Below are 20,983 nucleotides of genomic sequence, written 5' to 3' on the forward strand. Positions count from 1 at the left end.
AAAAAAAAAAAAGACTGTACCCTTTTATGTAATGATGTTTACTTTGAATTTATATTAGTTCACACAAACACTCCATCCATGCTTTTGTTCCGGCCCTCCGGTCCAGTTTAAGAACCCATTGTGGCCCTCGAGTCAAAAAGTTTGCCCACCCCTGATCTAGACTAATGCCTGGCACATATTAAATGCTAAATAGTTAGCTATTATTATTGAAATATCTGGTGGAGAAAAGAGCTAGTCAAGGTAGGAGTTGAGGTTAGTACTAGCATCCCTTTGAGGTCTGGGGCAGCGTCGGCACCAATTCAGGGTCAGCAACCTGAGTTGGGTCCGGGATCAGGTCAGTGTCTGGTTGGGATGGGGCATCCCATCAAACCCTGGGATTGGGCAATGTCCAGGTTCAGATCAACCCAGGGTCTGCGGTCAGTGCCAGTGTCTGGTCAGGTTCTGGGATTACATCTGGGATCAGAGTCATTGCCCAGGTGAAGTGGAGTGAGGTGGGGTGAGGGGCCCACAGCAGCAGCCAGCCCCATCCAGGAGGGGCCTGAGGTGGCGAGGCTGTGGGGGCTGCAGCCGTAGGCAGCAGGGCCACTCACCGACTGGATGAGCAGGTCTCCCACCTTCTGCTGGGCGTGCCAGGTCTGCACGCAGTGCCGCACCTGCTCCAGGAACTGCTCGTGGTGCTCCAGGAGCTCCGGGATCTGGTCGAAAATCTCGTCCACCAGCGATGGGTCACACAGCAAGGAGTTCTCGGGCTGCTTCAGTGGCTGCATGTAGCCCTGGGGGACCCACGAGGTCAGTGTAGGTCCCCTCAGAGATGGCACCCAACCCGGTGGCATAGGTGCACACAGTCACCCAGGCCTGCAGCTCAGGGCCCTGCCTCTTGGATCTCCCTCATTAGACTCAGAGCTCTAGGAGGGAAATAGGAAGGCCTATCCGCATGCCCCGCACTGCACAGCCCGTGCCTGGCATAAGATGGGTGTGAGGGGCTCAGGAAAGGTTTGTTGGATGCATGGACAAGCAGATTTTGGAGTGAGGAAAGCAAGAAAACTGGGCTCCCTGGAGACCCATAGGTACACACTAAGTCAGCTAATGTTTTACTGAGCACTTACTATGTGCTGGGCACCGTGCAAGGACTGGGTGACACCAGTGAACAAAAAAGAGAAAAATCCCTGCCCTGAAAGGGTTTACAATCTAGTCAGATAAAATACACAAATAAAATAATAAATAAAAACAAAGCACATTTCATCAAATCTAAGATGTATCTTTAAGAAAAAAATTTGCTGTCAATTAAATGATGATATGCATTCAATTATAAAATGCACCTTGATTTCAGAGATGTGAACATGTGAAGAACGGGTCTCAGAACTGACTACCTGTGGACATCACCTGGTAAGTCTCAAGATGATAACCGCTGTGGGGAAATGAAGCAGGGGAGGCATGGAGGCCAAACGGGAAGTTACTGAGGCTGCTAGTGACACTATCTGAGCATTATTTTAACAGTTTTCAGATCTGCTAGTCAGTCTGTGACTAAACCTGTTTTTCACTTCAAATCTGCATTCAGTGGTGTGTCCTGCACATAAACAGCCCTTGCTCGTGGAGAGGCCGCCCTCTACTGGCCCGAACTGTAACTGCAGGCCAAAAAACCCTGAAGAAGTATACTGTAGTATTCAACATTGTAATAAAATGTATATTAAACATTTTAAAAATCTGGCTTGTTTTGTAAGAAAAATTCCAGAAAGTAATGCTCAACAGAATCCTCTCACGTGGCTTGGATTCTGAAAGGGCCAGGGGTGATGGTGAGGAGACAGGCTGGCAGCCTTCCTCTCTCAGCACTGGCCAGTCGGAGCCAGGGAATCTGACTCCTCTACCTCATATAAGTGGAATCACACAGTATTTGTCCTTTTGTGACTAACTTATTTCATTGAGCATAATGTCCTCAAGGCTGATCTATATTGTAGCATGTGTCAGAATTTCCTTCCTTTTTAAGGCTGAACAACATCCTGTTGTTAGGTACATACTCTCTGTGCACTTTTGCATCATCATTTGTCCTCATGTGTGGTCTGTGTGTCTGGTTACTGCTGGTCTCTGCCACAGACTGTGAGCTCCAGGAGACAGGAGCTTCTCTCTCATGCTCACTGGTGGTTCAGCAGCGAAGCAGGTGCTCCGGAGGGGTTTGTGGAGTGAATTAATGAATGTTGCCAGGGCTCTACCTCCTGCCCTTTGCTCTCACTCTGCCCAGGTGGCTTGAACAAACTCACCCTTAACTGTGAATGCCAGGCCCCACTTCAGCTGAGACCATGCTCTCCATCCTGGGCCCCAGACCCGCTGGTGCATCTCGGCTCCTGGGCTATCCTATTCCCACACTCCCTGTTTCTGAACCCAAGCTCACCATCTTGCCCCACCTTTCCCAGGTGGGGCTCCATTAGTGCCTCAGTCGCCAAGGCTAGGGGCCCGGGCATCATGCTGCGCTTCCCCACCTCACCCCCTACAGCCAACCAGTTACCATGCCTGGCCTGACCAACCCACCTCTTAAATGTCTGTCCCCAACTCTCTCTCCCAGCAGCCTCTGCGCTGGTCCTGGCCTCTCCTCCCTCGCCTGACCTCAGTGACTTTGACCCGGCCTCCTCTTCTGCTACCCACCTTCCCAGGAGTCAACAGACTTTGTAAAGCATCAGTCATGCTATACACTGCCCCTGCTCAAAGCCCTTCACTGACTCCCCAAGACCCTCGACAGAGTCCAAACCCTCTTCCTGGTATTCAAGACCCCTACCCTGTGGCCCCTGCTGGCCCCCTCAGCGTCACCATAGGACCAACCCCTGGGCTCTGCGCTGGCCACACGGACCTCTGGATGTTCTCCTTACTGGACTGTGCACATGCTGTTCCTGCTGCGGAGAAGACAGTTCAGGAGGAAGCCAGATGTCCTCCCGGGAAAATGCGCTGATCCCATGACGTACAGTTGCCCCTTCGATGCCTCAGGAGTGCCCACAGACTCACCTAGGCCCCCAGCAGGACTGAGAGCTCCTGTGGCAGCGGCTTGTCTCTCGTTTATCCCTGTGTTTCCTGCCCCTGGAGGGCCTCACGTGCAGGAGCTTAACGTTTCATTCCCCTCAACAAACACTTGCTCAGGCCATGAATAAAATGGAGAGGGGGTACACCAGAGGGCTTTACAACCCAAGCTCAGACTCCGGCTGCCTTGGGGAGTTGGAAGGGCAGTGGGTGAAGGAGCCTGTGCCCTGGCGTAGCCTGGTCTGGCCTCATGAAGGCCCTTTGCATTCTCTCCTGCCCTAGAGGAGGCTTCCACCCCTGGGGTAGCCACCTGGGGAGTTCTCTACGGAGGGCGGTGTGTCCCAGCATCACTCCTCTCTACCTCTGACCTCGGCTCCCTGTCCATGAAGTGGGAGCCTGGGAGGGCTGTGAGCCTCACCTGCATCAGGGTGCGCAGCGACTCCACATACGACTGCTCCGTGTCCAGCAGGGTCATGGTCACGTGCTTCCGCATGTCCTGGGAAACAGAAGGTAAAGGGTGGGCAGTGCACATGGGCCCAGAGGGCCCACCCACACCCTCTCCCTGGCCTTTACGGTTTGCCACCACCCAGGGCTGCTGGCTGTGCTCCAAGGTGCCCTGGACCTCCATTATGCCAGCTCTCTGCTCACAGGCTCCTACTGCGGGGAGGACCCTGCCCTGCATCTCCCTCCTCCCCAGAGTGCGCCTGGCTCTTCCAACCCCTCCCACGGTTGTTTACTTTTGGGCTCCCCTTCTGGGCTTCTGAGAAGGACTCAAAAAAAAAAAAATCAATAACCTCTCGCATTTGCAAAAAGGAGGATGCCTCCAGGCCACCCCCCACTCCAGCTGCCAATTCTGAAAACCCCACCTTCAGGCTCAGTGCTGTGGGGTCAGACCCCACCTGGTTGTGCTTCCCCCTGAGAGTAAAAACGGTTACCCCTGCTACAGGTGAAGACAAGATGGCCCAGAGAGATGAGGCTGGCCCCAAAAGTCAGAGCCGGGAGGGGGCAGGATCAGACGCTCTCAGACAAGGCTGGGTCCCAGTTCTCTCATTAAGAGCTTAACTGAGCCCTACTCTGTGTTAGGCTCTGTTCTAAGCATTATATATTATTTCATCTCTCTGACCACCCTGTGAGGTAGATATTACTATTCTTCCCGTTTTAAAAACGAGGAAAAGGAGACCCAAGCACCAATGCCTCCATTCTGAAAATCTGATGAATTGTAGTAGTGTCCCTTTGGGATTTCCCCAACTCTGCACCCACACCCGCAGGGGCAGGGTGTGCACCCCTGACAGGGCAGCCCCTATTCTGTGGGAAGACTTTTCTGGAAACCAGACTGGGATGCCTTCCCTGTGTCCAACTTCCTGGGACTCACTTCCTACCGCTCCTTGCCAGCAATCCCTGTGCCTCTGTGGCCCCTCCTCCAGGAAGCCTTCCCAGGCAGACTCCATCCCCGTCTCCTGTAAGTCTTTGGAGTGGTCCTGAGCCAGGCCCCTAACTCCTCTGGGTCCCAGATCGCTGGGGCTTATTCTTCCCTCTCCACTCCCTCCCAGGCCTCAGCTTGCCCAGAACATCTACCTCAGGATCCAGCTACCAAGGCCTGCTGATCTGAGTGCACAGGGCAACGCAAGCTGAGTGTCCTTGTCTGCAGCATCCCTCCATCCCCACCCCAAGGAGGCCCTCAGGGTAGGGATTCACAGCGGTGCCCAGGGTCTCTGTCAGCTGAGCAGACCCAAGCCCAGGACTGTCCAGCCTCCTGTTCCAGCCACTGCTCACCCCTTTGGCTTGTGGTATGCCTGCCTCAGGCCCCTGCCCCCGCCCCCACCTCTGACTCAGGGACTCAGGGCTTAGGCATGTCCTCAAACCTGTCCTATAATGAAGCAAACTCAGAAAAGTGGGCTCTTATTCTAGGAGATCTGGGGTGGGGTGGGTGCTGACACCCCCTTCGGCCCTGTGCTCTGTTGGATGAGAAGGCACCAGGCCCTGCCTCAGAGCCGCCAGCTTCAGACCATCTATTCACAGCGCTTCTGAGACTGTTAAAAACAATCAGAGCAGCTTCCAGTAGAAGGTAGCATGAGCTGGGCCCACCCTAGGATGGAGTTTGGGAGAGCATCCAGGCCCAAGGAAAAGCCCAGATCACCCCCTTCCCCTTGTCCCCCAGGGGCATCTCAGCACTTCACAGATATGGCCTCATTCCAGTCTCACACTCAGAGTTCTATGACATAGGTATTGTCATCTTCACTTCCTATAGGTGAGGAAGTCAAGTTAGAGAGGTGGCATGGCTGGCCCAGGTCACACAGCCAGAGCCCCGTCCTGTAGGGCCAGGACCAGCATCCCCTCAGCTGCCTCAATCTGACTCTTAGGGCCCCAGCACCTGGAGTTCTTGCCCAGACTGACCAGCCAGCTGCGGGCCATGGGGTCTCCAGCTCGGACCTTACCAGCTATGAGACTTGGGTGGTTACCTAAGCACTTGAGTTTCCACATTCTCCTCTACAAAATGGAATAATACCTCCCTCCCAGAACTGTGAAAACAAAGACACAAGGAGAGAACAGCGCTCTCCAAACACACTGGGCCTGCACGATCCCGTCTTCCTCCACCTCAGCGAGGCATTTATCTATGTCCGTCTCCCTGCTGGTCACAGGGCTCCCTGAGAGTCGGACCGGGCCTTAGGGGCACTTACTCCCCTGGCCCAGCCCTGCCAGGCTCAGCAGTGAGGGTCATGCAGGGAGGCCTCCTAAGGGAGGCAGGGCTGATGCTGGGCCATTAGGCCCGGAGGCTGGGGCAATTCATGCAGGGAGGCTGTCTTTGCAGTGCCTGCCTTTCCCAGCCTCCTCTCTGCTTAAAAGCACAGCAGGCTGTCACTCAGCTGTCAGGTAGAAGCACAGAAAACAAGGCCAGCTCCCTGTCACTGCACAAGCACCCTCTGCACATGCCCAGACACGGGTGAGTGTATGTGGGGGTGGGGGCTGAGGGGAAGCAGCGATGGGCAATGCAGCTGTCAACCAGATCAGCAGGCCCACCTGTTCTGGGCGGGACAGCCCTGTAGGCCCAGCCTCCCCTCCGAGTCCCTCATCCCTCAACAGCCCCAGCCCCAGCCCCAGCCCTTCACTACATGGGACGCTGAAGTGGGAAGGGAGGTGGGGGCTGAAGGGGTACAGCAGGAAGAGGGGGGAGGGGGGCTCCTCCTACCTGTGTGCCTGGGACATCACGACCCAAACCGGAGGCCCCAATAAACAGGGCATGAAGACAGAGACACATGCACGCAGAGAGAAGCCACAAAGGCCAGACACTCCACAAAGAGACAAAAAATGCAGCCGTCACCCAGCTGAGAACCAGGGCCTTCAGCCCAAAGACGAGTTGGTGGAGAGAGAAACATACAACCTAGCACAGGAAGGAAGACAGAACCACAGCCCCCACTGGAGTTGGGAGAGCAGATGGATCCAGGCCCAGACACACGAAGCCATGGACACAGCCCCTGAAGCCTCCTCTCCTCCTTAGGGAGCACATGCTGACCCAGGAACGGACACCTCAGCGGGACACCTCCAGGGCCTGTGGGTGCAGTGGCAGGGCGGCCCCCTCCCCTCTCAGCACATACATACACACATACTAGTACACACACACACACATACTAGCACATACACACACACACACCTGCAGACTCCCTCAGGCCCCTTCTTGAGCCGCGGACCCAGGCCACCCCAGGCCAGGGTCGCTCACTGCTGACCATATCACTGCATGCTGAAGCACTACTAGGTCTCGCTAGGCTGGGTCTCAGGGTGCAGGCCTCCCATCCCAGCTGAGTTTGCCAGCCCTTCTGCCATCCTAAGCTTGCATCCTGGTGGCACCAAACCTCCGTGCTCTGCAGCCACACCACTGCTGCCTGGGCCCCTCACATACCTCCAATCCTCCCTGCCCCCATCCCTTGCCACGGAGCCACCACCCCCCGGGTCAGGCAGCTGATGTATCTGATCCTATGTCCCCCGATCCTGCGCCCCAGCATCTGTCCATGTTTCCCCCAGTCCTGGGTCAGATGGATTTTAGGCCTTGGCCCAAGTGCCTGGCTGCCCCTCCCTCTCCCGGTACCTGGGCCTCCCCAGGTTCCTCAGCGTCTGCGCTGCTGTTCTCGGCGGGCTCCCCGGAGGCGGCGGCCGGGCCCAGATCGCGCATGTCTTCCAGCGCGATGGTGAACTGGGCCAGGGTCTTCACCATCTGCAGCATACGGCCGACCTGCCACCCGGGGGGGAGGGGACAACATCTACCTCAGGATCCAGCTACCAAGGCCTGCTGATCTGAGTGCACAGGGCAACGCAAGCTGAGTGTCCTTGTCTGCAGCATCCCTCCATCCCCACCCCAAGGAGGCCCTCAGGGTAGGGATTCACAGCGGTGCCCAGGGTCTCTGTCAGCTGAGCAGACCCAAGCCCAGGACTGTCCAGCCTCCTGTTCCAGCCACTGCTCACCCCTTTGGCTTGTGGTATGCCTGCCTCAGGCCCCTGCCCCCGCCCCCACCTCTGACTCAGGGACTCAGGGCTTAGGCATGTCCTCAAACCTGTCCTATAATGAAGCAAACTCAGAAAAGTGGGCTCTTATTCTAGGAGATCTGGGGTGGGGTGGGTGCTGACACCCCCTTCGGCCCTGTGCTCTGTTGGATGAGAAGGCACCAGGCCCTGCCTCAGAGCCGCCAGCTTCAGACCATCTATTCACAGCGCTTCTCTGAGACTGTAAAACAATCAGAGCAGCTTCCAGTAGAAGGTAGCATGAGCTGGGCCCACCCTAGGATGGAGTTTGGGAGAGCATCCAGGCCCAAAGAAAAGCCCAGATCACCCCCCTCCCCTTGTCCCCCAGGGACATCTCAGCACTTCACAGATATGGCCTCATTCCAGCCTCACACTCAGAGTTCTATGACATAGGTATTGTCATCTTCACTTCCTATAGGTGAGGAAGTCAAGTTAGAGAGGTGGCATGGCTGGCCCAGGTCACACAGCCAGAGCCCCGTCCTGTAGGGCCAGGACCAGCATCCCCTCAGCTGCCTCAATCTGACTCTTAGGGCCCCAGCACCCGGAGTTCTTGCCCAGACTGACCAGCCAACTGCGGGCCATGGGGTCTCCAGCTCGGACCTTACCAGCTATGAGACTTGGGTGGTTACCTAAGCACTTGAGTTTCCACATTCTCCTCTACAAAATGGAATAATACCTCCCTCCCAGAACTGTGAAAACAAAGACACAAGGAGAGAACAGCGCTCTCCAAACACACTGGGCCTGCACGATCCCGTCTTCCTCCACCTCAGCGAGGCATTTATCTATGTCCGTCTCCCTGCTGGTCACAGGGCTCCCTGAGAGTCGGACCGGGCCTTAGGGGCACTTACTCCCCTGGCCCAGCCCTGCCAGGCTCAGCAGTGAGGGTCATGCAGGGAGGCCTCCTAAGGGAGGCAGGGCTGATGCTGGGCCATTAGGCCCGGAGGCTGGGGCAATTCATGCAGGGAGGCTGTCTTTGCAGTGCCTGCCTTTCCCAGCCTCCTCTCTGCTTAAAAGCACAGCAGGCTGTCACTCAGCTGTCAGGTAGAAGCACAGAAAACAAGGCCAGCTCCCTGTCACTGCACAAGCACCCTCTGCACATGCCCAGACACGGGTGAGTGTATGTGGGGGTGGGGGCTGAGGGGAAGCAGCGATGGGCAATGCAGCTGTCAACCAGATCAGCAGGCCCACCTGTTCTGGGCGGGACAGCCCTGTAGGCCCAGCCTCCCCTCCGAGTCCCTCATCCCTCAACAGCCCCAGCCCTAGCCCTTCACTACATGGGGTGCTGAAGTGGGAAGGGAGGTGGGGGCTGAAGGGGTACAGCAGGAAGAGGGGGGAGGGGGGCTCCTCCTACCTGTGTGCCTGGGACATCACGACCCAAACCGGAGGCCCCAATAAACAGGGCATGAAGACAGAGACACATGCACGCAGAGAGAAGCCACAAAGGCCAGACACTCCACAAAGAGACAAAAAATGCAGCCGTCACCCAGCTGAGAACCAGGGCCTTCAGCCCAAAGACGAGTTGGTGGAGAGAGAAACATACAACCTAGCACAGGAAGGAAGACAGAACCACAGCCCCCACTGGAGTTGGGAGAGCAGATGGATCCAGGCCCAGACACACGAAGCCATGGACACAGCCCCTGAAGCCTCCTCTCCTCCTTAGGGAGCACATGCTGACCCAGGAACGGACACCTCAGCGGGACACCTCCAGGGCCTGTGGGTGCAGTGGCAGGGCGGCCCCCTCCCCTCTCAGCACATACATACACACATACTAGTACACACACACACACATATGCACACAGCCAAACACACATACACACACATATACAAATACACAGAGATACACGCAACACACAGACATACATACATACATACATACATACACAGCCACACATACACATACACACAGACACACACACAGCCAAACACACACATATACACATACACACAGCCAGACACACACATATACACACAGTTAGACACACACATACTAGTATACACACACAGAGAGACACACAGACACACACAAACACATGTGCACGTACACACGCAACACTGAATGGGACAGCCGCGCTCGAGTTCATGAAGACTTGGTCTTGACAGTCCTCACTTCAGTGAAACGACTTTCCGGGAGTAAAGCTCATTTGGGAAGACACGGAGCCACCGGGACCACAGGGCCTCGCCTGGCTGGCGGGAGAACAGACGGCGAGGGGGCTGCGGGTCCTCTCACATCGAGGTTTCGCGCTCTCTCCCCCTCCCTCTCTCTATAGAATCAATAAAAACATCCTCAGGTGAGGATTTTGAAAAGTCTAACATTTGATACACGAGACCCCGCCCCCCCCAACGCACAGCGCGGCCCAACCGGGTCTCTCCGGTCCAGCGGACACATCGCCTCTGAGCACACACAAGTCGGTGCACGCCCACGGGCAAAGGCGAGTACACTCGGTGACGCACTTTTTGTCCACACCTGTCCCCACGGAGGCACACACAGGAGCATCACATACCTACACAGAACAGGCCACATACATGGACACCTGCTCTCCTGCCTAGATTCGTATCCACGCGTGGGTGAGAGCCAAGAGCACAGACATCAACATAGTCCTGTACAAACCTAAACCCTGACAAGCATGACCCCGACCCTGTGCAGCACACAGGTGCACACGTGTTTCCATGTTCACACTACTATAGCCAGACACAGACATATTTAGAGATGCACACAGACGCCTTCCCGAACACGGACAGTGTCCTCCCCTGGCGAGCACTCGGGCCTGACAGAGGGGCTACCAGGGAAGGGCCCACCCCTAGTATCCCTCCTCCCACCCCACCCAGCCGACCAGTGTCCTGTAGTGGAAATAGTCCTAGGAGAGTTCAGTCCTATCCCTCTCCACCCCCCACAACCCACCCCCATGGGGAGGGGCTCAGGCATTTACACCCCGCACCACCACCGGTCCCTCAAATCCCAGGTACTGTCAGATCCTATCCCAGACCCCTTAACCAGGACGGGGAGGGGGTCGCGGGGTGAACTTGTTTTGCACCAGCTCCCACCCCCCACCAGGGGGCCGCTGGTACACCCTGCAGCTGACTGGGGGGAACCCTTTGCTGTGCCTCAGCTCTGGCTGGCTTCAGACTTCATGCTTCCCTGTGTACTGAGAGCTCCCACGCTCACCAAACCCTCAACTGACTCCCTCCTTCAAACCTGCTTGTAGCTGGATTTCCTGCACAGTGGAGACCTCCTGACTCCATCAACCAAACTCTCTCCATCCACCGCCTCCCACCTCCCCTGCTTAATAACTTCATCACTTCTGTTTTAACTTCTAGAAGCAGACCAGACTCTCCTGCCTCACTCAGGGTCTTGGCCCAGGCCTTTTCCCTCTCCTCGGGAGCACTTTTTCTTTTCTTTTAAGACTGTCTTAGTGCAAATGTTACCTCCTCAGGGAAGCCCTCCCTGATCCAGATTAGGTCAGGTGCACTTGCTCTCAGATTCTCAGTTTTTCTTAACCAGGTGTCATTGTTTGTAATTTACATTTGAGCAACTGCCAGATTGATGCCCACCCCTGGGAACTGCAGCTTACCCCTGGGCCATCCCACCCTGCACAGAGCGCTGGCTAATACACACCCCCCCACTAACTCTTCCTTTTCCCTTCTCCTCACACAGCAAGCCAGCCCAAAGTTCCCGCTCACAACCTTCCCTGGCATCCCCCAACCTCTCCACTGGCCCTTTCAGCCTCCTATCCCCCACTGTCTCCCCGCCCCCCATTCAGCCCTCAACCGGGTGAGTCCACCCCCAACCCATCCAAGGGAATTATTCCTCATCCTCTCCTGAGAAGGCAGGACTCAGGCTCTGGCAGCACAGGCCAGCTCAGAGTCCAAAATGTCTAACACTAAAAATTTAACTCCCCAATAGACAGCTCCCAAGTAGCCAATAGTCAAAACAGGACCAGAGAATTCCCCGAGAGAACCACTGTGACCCACACCTGGCAGCAGGCCCCAAAGCAGTGAGCACCACACAGGTGGGGATGCTCCCAGAGGCTGCACTCGGCGGCAGAGCCTGACACCTGAGAGGTGCCTGCCAAGTGCTAAGTTTGTGCCACATAAGTGATGGGCGAACTTCTCTGTCTCCCCTAGGTTCCAGGAGGGCCCGGCCCACAGTGACTGTTGAATCAATCTGCTGAATGAAAGAATGAATGAAGGGCCTGGCCAGGCATAACTCAGTGCTTGAGCATAGACCAGTGATGGCGAACCTTCTGAGCTCGGCGTGTCAGCATTTTGAAAAACCCTAACTTATCTCTGGTGCCGTGTCACATATAGAAATTTTTTGATATTTGCAACCATAGTAAAACAAAGACATATTTTTGATATTTATTTTATATATTTAAATGCCATTTAACAAAGAAAAATCAACCACAAAAATGAGTTCGCGTGTCACCTCTGACACGCGTGTCATAGGTTCGCCATCACTGGCATAGACCTATGAACCAGGAGGTCACGGTTCAATTCCCAGTCAGGGCACATGCCCTGGTTGCAGGCTCAATCCCCGGTGGGGGTGTGTCTGTGTGTGCAGGAGGCAGGCGAGCAATGATTCTCTCTCATCCTTGAAGTTTCTATCTCTCTCTCCCTCTCCCTTCCCTCTGAAATCAATAAAAATATATATTTTTTAAAAGAATGAATGAAGGCATGAGCGTGTGCTCTGTACAAACTGCCCTTCTGGTCCCACTCTGCAGTCGTTCTCCAAGTGTGGTCCCTGGACCAAGAGCTTCATGCCTCCTGGAAATATATTAGGAATTCTCAGCTCCCCCAACACCCTACTTACTGATCTAAAACTCTGGAGTGGGGCCCAGCAATCTGTGCACTGGCAGCATGAACTTCAGCACCTACAGCCTGTCTGGTCACCACATCCTGCTCTGGGAGTGGGTTCTTGCCCAGCCCCCTCTGCCCCCGGGAGGCAGGAACAAGGGTCCTTCTCTGCCTCCAGTTTGGACCAAGAAAACCAGTGAGTCCTCTGCCTCTTACCCTCCCAATGGCATGGACTGTGGGCTTCCCGGGGGCGAGGCCTGCTCCTCCTCCCTCTCCTCTCAGGGCTGGACACAGGGGGCAGACACTGGGACAGCCAGGCCAACTGACTGAGTTACGGTTTGAGCAAGGAGGATGGACACACCTCTTGATCTAATCCAAACAGCCAGGAACCAAAAATAATCCTATACCAGCATGCGGGCTCGTGGTCAGCAGGCCACCCCTGGTCCACTGCTCGATCATTATAGCTATTTAATCCACCATTAGCTTTCATTCAGAACACCTTTTCCCCCACCTGACCCTCTCCAGCTGTATAGGGCCTCATTTCCTGAGTAGTTGGGGGGGGGGGGGGCGGGAGGCATAGCTTGGGCTCGTAAGTGAGGTGTATCCATTCCCTCAACAGCTCCAGCAGGCCTGGTCCTGCAGAAATAAATCCACTCTGGCTGGTATCTAGGAGCTCTCAGACCACACTCAGAAGGCTCAGCAGAGGGAGTCACTGCTGCCTTGGGGGTACAGGGAGGGCTTCCTATAGGAGGCAGGGTTTGAACAAGGTCCTGAGGTCAAGAAATCTAAAGATATGTGGGCGCCCAGCCTGGAGAAGGGGGTGGGGATTGGTGCCAAAGGCACTGCTTGCTGCTGTTTCATTAAAGATGGCTAATTAGATCCCAGCCTGTTGCCATGGCAACAAAGGGGTGGGTGAGAATATGAAAGGAAGCTGATAGAAGGACCAGGAACACACAGCTGTGTAATTAGGATGTCCAGGGTGTCCATATCGCAGCACTGGAGCCTGGAGGCTGTCAGGTGAGGGACTGAGGTGGGGCTAGGGAACACCTTGTGTAGGTCTGGTTCTGTTGTTCCTCTGAGCTCCTGTTTCAGGCACTGATTTTTCCTTTTGGGTCCCTGCAGTTGTTTGGGTGAGTCTGGCTCAGGACAGTTTTTGTAAGTGTATGAGGTGCTTGGTAAAGGTCTACCCAGCCCTCCTCTCCACACCTCACACCCCACACCCCACCACAACACATACACCCCTTCTCCCTACCATGTGCCATCCCTGAGAAATACCAAACCCTCCCTACCTCCACCAGGTCTGCTGATAGCTTCCTCATCTCCAACAGAAGCCCCAAACCTTGCTTGCCTGCCTCTGAACACACCCCCACCCTGCACTGGGGCACTGCCCACTTGGGGCCACTTGGTCTTACAGCTGGTGCTCGACCAATTGGGGACCCAATGATGAGAAAGGACAGATGGAAGGACAAATGGATGGATAATGAATGGCTGAATAAGTGAAAGGATGGAATGATGATAGAGGAGTAAATAAATGGGTTGGTGAACAGAATGATGAATGAAATGACAAATGAATGGAGGCACAGATACATATTTCAATAGTAGTTCACTGAGTTTTATTTTATTCCTTTGTTGACTAGTTCAATAAATATGTATTGAGTACCTTCTAGGTACCGAGCACTGTGCTAGGGATTAAAGGTAAGAAAAGAGGACTGTGCCTGCTGGGCACAACAGTCTGTGAAGGAATTGAAAAAGAAATGACAAGTGCAGTGCAGGTTTATGAAGGAGAAATGCAGGCTCTGAGGCAAGGGTCCCGTCTAGCCTTCACATCTGCGTGGCTCTATAGAAATATTTGCCAGGAGAGTCTGGGTTCCGGGGCCACCCAAACTGGAACACTGGGAGCTCCATAATCTTAGAATTCTCACCACCACTAATGCTGTTTGAACATTTGTCAGGTGCCAGGCATCCCAGGGCTTTCCAAACCCTGGCTGGCTCCTTTAATCCCCAAAGCACCCCAATATCAAAGGATGGTTGGTTACTGTTACTCCCCATTGAAGGTTCAGGGGGGTCACCTTACTGGAAAGGGGAGGAGACCAGTGGCTGCCTCCAGGCCCCATGTCCCCTTTTTTTTTTTTCATCTTCACCAGAGGATATGCTTAGAGAGAGGAAAGGGGAGAGGAGGAGAGAGGGGGGAGGGGAAGAAGAAGAGAGAGAAACATCGATCTGCTGCCTTCGCCACTCTGGAGACCGGGGATCCAACCCGCAACCTAGGCAGGCGCCCTGACCCCAGAATCGAACCAGCAGCCCTGGCAACACTTGGGTGCACCACAGGCTGACGTTCAACATGAGGGTGTGTTCAGAGGCAGACAAGCCACTGAGCCACTCTAGCTGGGCTTGTTTTTTATAGGCCCCATGTTGTTAAACCCACCACCTCCCGGGAGAACCCCCTCCACCTCCCCTGGCCTCACGCACTCAGCTCAGCCTCATTTGTGTTGAGACAGTGACCCAGCAGGTGCTCCTGACGCAGGTGGTTTTGGTGGGAGACAAAATGCCGCCCATGAGCCATGCAAGCCACTGAACCACTCTAGCTGGGCTTATTTTTTATAGGCCCCATGTTGTTAAACCCACCACCTCCTGGGAGAACCCCCTCCACCTCCCCTGGCCTCACGCACTCAGCTCAGCCTCATTTGTGTTGAGACAGTGACCCAGCAGGTGCTCCTGACGCAGGTGGTTTTGGTGGGAGACAAAATGCCGCCCATGAGCCATGCGGAGATCCTCTTTGCTGGGAACCGAGCCCTGGCTAGTAGTCCACACGGGCCACCTGACGCTCCTGACCCCACGCGTGTCCATGGACACGGAGTCAGTACCGGATGTTCGCAATCTAATGGGCCATCCATTTCACTGATGGCCACTCATGTCCTTAGCTTCATCAATGAGACAAAGGTTCCAGAAGAGGGACTTCTCGGTATAAAGATTGAGGGCCAACTTGAACAAGAGAGCTGGGGCTCAAATTCTGGCTCTACCATGTACTCATGATGTGACTTGAACCAGATTCTTCCCCTCCTGGGGCCTCGTGTCTCCATTTGTTCCTGAGACCCCTTCCCTCTTCTTCCCTCTCTTCCCCAGGCAGTCCCACGTCATAGCCTGTCCCCTGCGAACCCTCCCTTCTGGAAGGAAGAGTCGAGGCTCCACAGAGTTCCCAGGCTTCATAGGCAGCTGCAAGGGCAGTGTCCAAGCCACAGGCTCCCCTGGGACTGGCTGTTCCGGGTAGGCCCCAGAATTCTGTGGAATGAGCTTTGGGGATAGAAAGGAGAGATCAAGTGCCTCAGGAGCCTCAGGTCCTTCCTGTCCAAGGGCCACTGCCCTGCTTAGGTGGGCCTCTGTGTGCACTTGGAGGTGCGGCTATGACTGACACGACATGGGTCCCATGGGACACATCCATGTGTCTGTGTATGCCCGTCAGTGGTCTAGTGCAGCCGTCCTCGGACCACCGGTTGGCGACCGCTGGTCTGGTGCACAGCTTGTCTGTGGGTGATGGTCCTTGCAGTTCTGTGGCAGAGTTGGAAAATGAAGGGACCACTCCAATAATAACCCAAAATAGCTATAACTCCTGTTTACTAAAAACTTACTACGTGCCAGGCAGGAGCTAAGTACTTTACATCACTCTCATTTCATTGACTGAGTTATTATTTCATTGATAAATACCCCCTCATCATCCCAGGGAGGTGCGGCAGACTGCATTTCTCGGCGAGCTATCACATTTCCCACCCCACATGCTCTTCTGACAGTGAGGCACTGGCCCTCTTCCCACAGAGCGATGAGGGTTAAGTCCCCTCTCCTTGAAACTGGATGGACCTTTGTGACTGCCATGGCCGAAGAGGACAGCAGAGGGATACTCTGTGACATCCAAAGCCAGGCCATACAAATGCCATGTACAGTCAACTCTTGATTTTGCGGACCTCGATTTAACAAATTTCAGATTTAACAGACAAAATTTCTCATCCATGTCATGTGAAAATTAACACCCTGTTAATTTAAAAAATGCTATTAACCAAGATTTGCTTATCACTAACTTAACAGGTTTTTTTGGTTATTAATTCACTGTTATTTTTAACAAATTTTTAGCGAATAGGCCAAAAGTTGGAAAAAACACTGTAGTAATTTCGCTGACATTAAATATTACATATGTATAACTATAGTCTACATATTTAAATCCAAGAGTCACCACTCATAAACGATGTTGAGCAAATTATTAGCAGGTGATCACACCAGGCCCCTTGTGGTAACTGGCTCCCTCGTTGTATGGTGTGACTTTTACAGCGATTTTAACAGTGGGGGCTGATGTTCTGACATGCGCTAAGCCACGCCCAGCCGTGTGCAGTGGTTTACCTGAGATGACTGGTGAATGCACGCTTTTACTAGACCTATTCAGCATAAATTTAAAATTACTGTAATACATATAGAAAATTTGTCTGTGAAATTAAACTTTTCATAAGTACTTAATTTTAAAAAATACATATTTTTATTGATTTCAGAGAGGAAGAGAGGAGCGAGAGAGAAGAAACATCAATGATGAGGGAGAATCATGGATCGGCTGAAACAACGATGAGGGAGAATCATGGATCGGCTGCCTCCTGCACGCCCCACACTGGGGATTGAGTCCACAATCCAGGCATGTGCCCTGACCGGGAATCAAACCATGACCTCCTGGTTCATACGTTGATGCTCAACCACTGAGCCACGCTGGCCGGGCATAAATATTAATTTTAATTACACGTACATGTCTACATAAGTAAAAACAGGTAAACTAACGAATTTGTCAAATTTTTAACATATGCATTTGGAAAACCTACTTTATTATGTAATGGACTTTCAGCTTTAACAGATAGCCCCTCGCCCGAGATAGTCCTCATATCGAGGTTTTACTGTATTTCCACATTGCTCTCTCGAGTTTCTCATCTTTTTTTAAAATATATATCCTCACCCGAGGATATTTTTCCATTGATTTTTAGAGAGAGTGGAAGGGAGAGGGAGGGACAGAGAGAAACATCGATGTGAGAGAGACACATTGGTTGGTTGCCTCCCACACGCACCCAGGCCAGGGCCAGGGAACCTGCAACCAAGGTACTCGCCCCTGACCAGAATCAAACCCCGGACCCTTCAGTTCGAGGGCCGACGCTCTATCCACTGAGCCAAACCAGCTGGGGCAAGTCTCTCATTCTTGAAACCCAGCTGCCACGTTGTGAGGAAGTCCAGGCCACATGCAGAGGCCATGTGTGGGGTATTCCAGCTGACAGCCCAGATGAGGTTCCGCCCAAATGCCAGCAGGAATGTCAGATTTGTGAGGGAGGATGCCTAGAAGGTGATTTCAGCCCAGCCACTTTAATGCTCATTTAATCCTAATACCAATCCTCTGAGCTACGTATTACTATCATGGCCTTTCCAGACGAGTAAACAAAGGCGCCCGGAAGTGAAGCTACTTGCCTGAGGTAATGAAGTCTGATGTGGAATTTGATTCTAGACACTCAGCACACCGAGAGGCCTGAGCGATTTCACCACGGCAACAAAGCACAAAAATGAGGAGTCAAGCCAACCCCGAGCACCTGGCACAGGTGGTGGTGGGCTGGATTCTCTTCCCCGATGACTGGGAATAGCGAGATGAACTAGGAGGGAGGGCGCTGTCTGCCTCCCCACCGCCGCTACCAGGTCAGTAAAGGCAAAGACCTGCTCTCTCCGTGTTCACAGCTGTGGCCCAGACATACAGTAGGTGCACAATACGTATCAGCTGATTGACTGACTTGCTCTGTGACTTTCACCAAGTTGCTCCCCACTCTGGGATTCAGTTTCCCCCTCAGTGAATAGTGAGGGGGGAGGGGCTCAGGTGGATGCTAACTTCCCCACCGCTCCCTGAGGGAGGCGGGTCAATGAGGCCAAGCTCAGAGATGGGAGATGGACAGCCTGACCCTCCCCCCTGATTTCCCTGCCCGGATCCAGGCTTTCGTGAGGAAGCTGGGGCTCCGGAAACTGAAATTCTACCCGATGTCCCACAGGTGGCAGCAGAGGCCCGCATGGCAGGGGCTATGGTGCATGGGTTTGATTTTAACATGTATTTTTTTACATGTGGGTTTCCCCCCTTTTCTTTTTTCTTTCCTCTCCCCTGCCCCCTCCCCTTATGTTCAAGAAGATACAGCTGGATCTTCCAACCTGGGAAGGAGAAGTTTCTTAACGTCGTGATAATGGCTGGAAGCAGGAATGGGGGGGGGGGGGGGGGGGGGGGGACAGATCCCAATAGATATGAAAACATCTCCCGATGAGCTAGTGAGCTCTGCATAGCTTCACCTCCAGGGCCCAAGAGGCTGGGACTATCACTTCCATTTTACAGGCTGAAAAAAACGAACCCAGCTCTTCTAGGCCCCACATCTGAGTCAGGGGGCAAGTTGCCCCACCCTTGAGGGGAGGAAGAGATGCCATTGGGAATCTGATGAAGTCTCGGGGTAGGATTTGCTAAATCTGGCAACCTTAGCTCCCAGGAAATGCACCCACCACTTCTGCCCACAATAGTGGTCTGGCCTGTGGTCCCAGCTCTGGATCAGAATTTGTGGATAAGCCAGCTTCCAGAGTCTTCCCCTCCCAGTACTAAAAGTTATTTCATTCAAAACGTTTAAACTTGGCTCATCATATATGTGCTGCTGAAGCGAGCACAGAAACTTTGCTCATCACAGAACACTGCACAGCGAATCGGGCCCATGCGGTTGGGGGCCAGTACCACTACCTTCTTGCTGCTACAAACATCACTTCCCTTCAGCCTATTTCCTGACTTGAAAAATGAGGGCGAACACCTACTCCACAGTAGGTGCTCTGCAAAGGAGGGCTCCCTTCCCTTGCTGCCACCCAGTTCTCCAGCCTGCAGGGAGGCTGGGGTGAGGGATCGTGAGAACGGAAGTTATCCAGTGTCTGTGTCCAGCCCCTTCTGTCCTCTCCTTCCCTCCCTCGGACACAGGCACAAGCTGGGGGGACGAGGTGAGAGCTACATTTGAGTGTGTGTTGTTGGGGTGGGATGGGGTGTCCCGCCGCTAGAGCGGAAGATGATTCACTGGGCTATGGGCCAGGCACCCTGGGAAAAGCCAGGCCAGCCTCAGGCCAGAGCCCCAGGGAGCTAAGAGGCAGGGAGGAGGGAGGCAGGGCCTGTCTGAGCTGTAGCTATAATCTGGGGTCTCTCAAACCCCCTCCCCCCCAACCCAGCCACAAGAGGCCATTTTCCCCACTTACCAGGTGTGAGAAATTCTACTCAGACACCACCAAAGGCCCAGGGGAGATTGAAGTGTTATCAGCTCCTACTAACCTAGTAATCTGACCACTGTCCTAGGCCTGGATACTGACATAACAAGGCAGAGGTGCTCCCTCCCCTTCGAGCTCAAAGACTTCAGCATCGTCTGGCTCACAGTAGGAGCTTTGGCACATACATATTTGTGAATTAGTGCATGGATGACAGCAAGTATCAGTGTAATGAATGCACAGAGCAAGTCTGGAATGTCCATGTTCAATCCTCTCTTGAAGATTCCTTCCCATTTTACATATGGGCACCGAGGTCCAGAAAGGAGTCTCGTGACCCCCCAGGGCAGCAGGCAGAGACCTGAGGGTAGGTCCAGGTCTTTGGGTCTCTTCCACTATAGTTTGTCCAAAGGGGATCAGCCAGCTGAGAGGCAGTGTGGCCCCCATCTTCTCTGCCCCTCCCCTATTCTAGGACCCGGGGACATTCCCAGAGGGGAGCAAGTTCCACCCATCAGTCAGTCACTCTGGCCCTGCCGTGAGCCTTGGTGACCCTGGCCCAACCCAGAGCCCAGGGAACCCCCCCTCCTATCATACGAGGCAAGTCTAGGATGGTGGAGATGACCAGCGACAGTGACCATGCCTTGCCCAGATCCCTCCACCCAGCCTCCAGGGCGCTGTCACTGGGCCTGGGCCATGCTGGCAGAAGTGGTCTCTGCCCTGGGCTGATTGGAGGCAGCCTCAGCTCCTAAGCCTTTTTGCTCTCTATCAGCAACTACTGTCCAGCCTGAGTGCCAGGGCAGCAAGTCATATGTGCGTGTGTGTGTTGCACAAGATTCACAGCTGAAGGTCAGCTTGAGCAGGTCTAGACTCGACTCTCCCGAGGCCCCAGAACGGGAACCACCTCTTCCAGGAAGCTGTCCTGATAACTCAGATCTGCCAACTCACCTCCTTCTCTGAGCACCTTGGGCTTCTGGAGTTGCAGTCTTGAAGCCTCAGTCTCTCTAGGCTTACGGTTGCAACGTTGCCAGTAAATGGCACCACCCAGCACTTCACAATCTACTAAAGCAGTGGTTCTCAACCTTCCTAATGCCGAGACCCTTTAATACAGTCCTCATGTTGTGTTGACCCCCAACCATAAAATTATTTTCGTTGCTACTTCATAACTGTAATTTTGCTACTGTTATGAATCGTAATGTAAATATCTGATATGCAGGATGTATTTTCATTGTTACAAATTGAACATAATTAAAGCATAGTGATTAATCACAAAAACAATATGTAATTACATATGTGTTTTCCGATGGTCTTAGGCGACCCCTGTGAAAGGGTCATTCGACCACCAAAGGGGTCGCGACCCACAGGTTGAGAGCCGCTGTACTAAAGGCTTGAGTGGCCTATCGAGTCAGAT

At 53.7% G+C, this 20,983-nt stretch overlaps 1 protein-coding gene across 1 annotated transcript in view; it reads right to left on the reverse strand.

Annotated features, from left to right (window-relative positions):
* Nucleotides 1-20,983, reverse strand: part of ARHGEF17 (Rho guanine nucleotide exchange factor (GEF) 17) — a gene marked incomplete at its 5' end in the record, with an annotated part of 60,232 nt that overhangs the window by 15,244 nt on the left and 24,005 nt on the right. The window contains 2 exons of the mRNA XM_014540370.1: nt 591-773; nt 3,422-3,499. Coding sequence (XP_014395856.1) covers nt 591-773; nt 3,422-3,499 — 261 coding nt within the window. The remainder of the gene's footprint in view (nt 1-590; nt 774-3,421; nt 3,500-20,983) is intronic.

The sequence above is a fragment of the Myotis brandtii genome, unplaced genomic scaffold (assembly GCF_000412655.1).
Source record: "Myotis brandtii unplaced genomic scaffold, ASM41265v1 scaffold244, whole genome shotgun sequence".
NCBI classification, from domain to species: domain Eukaryota; kingdom Metazoa; phylum Chordata; class Mammalia; order Chiroptera; family Vespertilionidae; genus Myotis; species Myotis brandtii.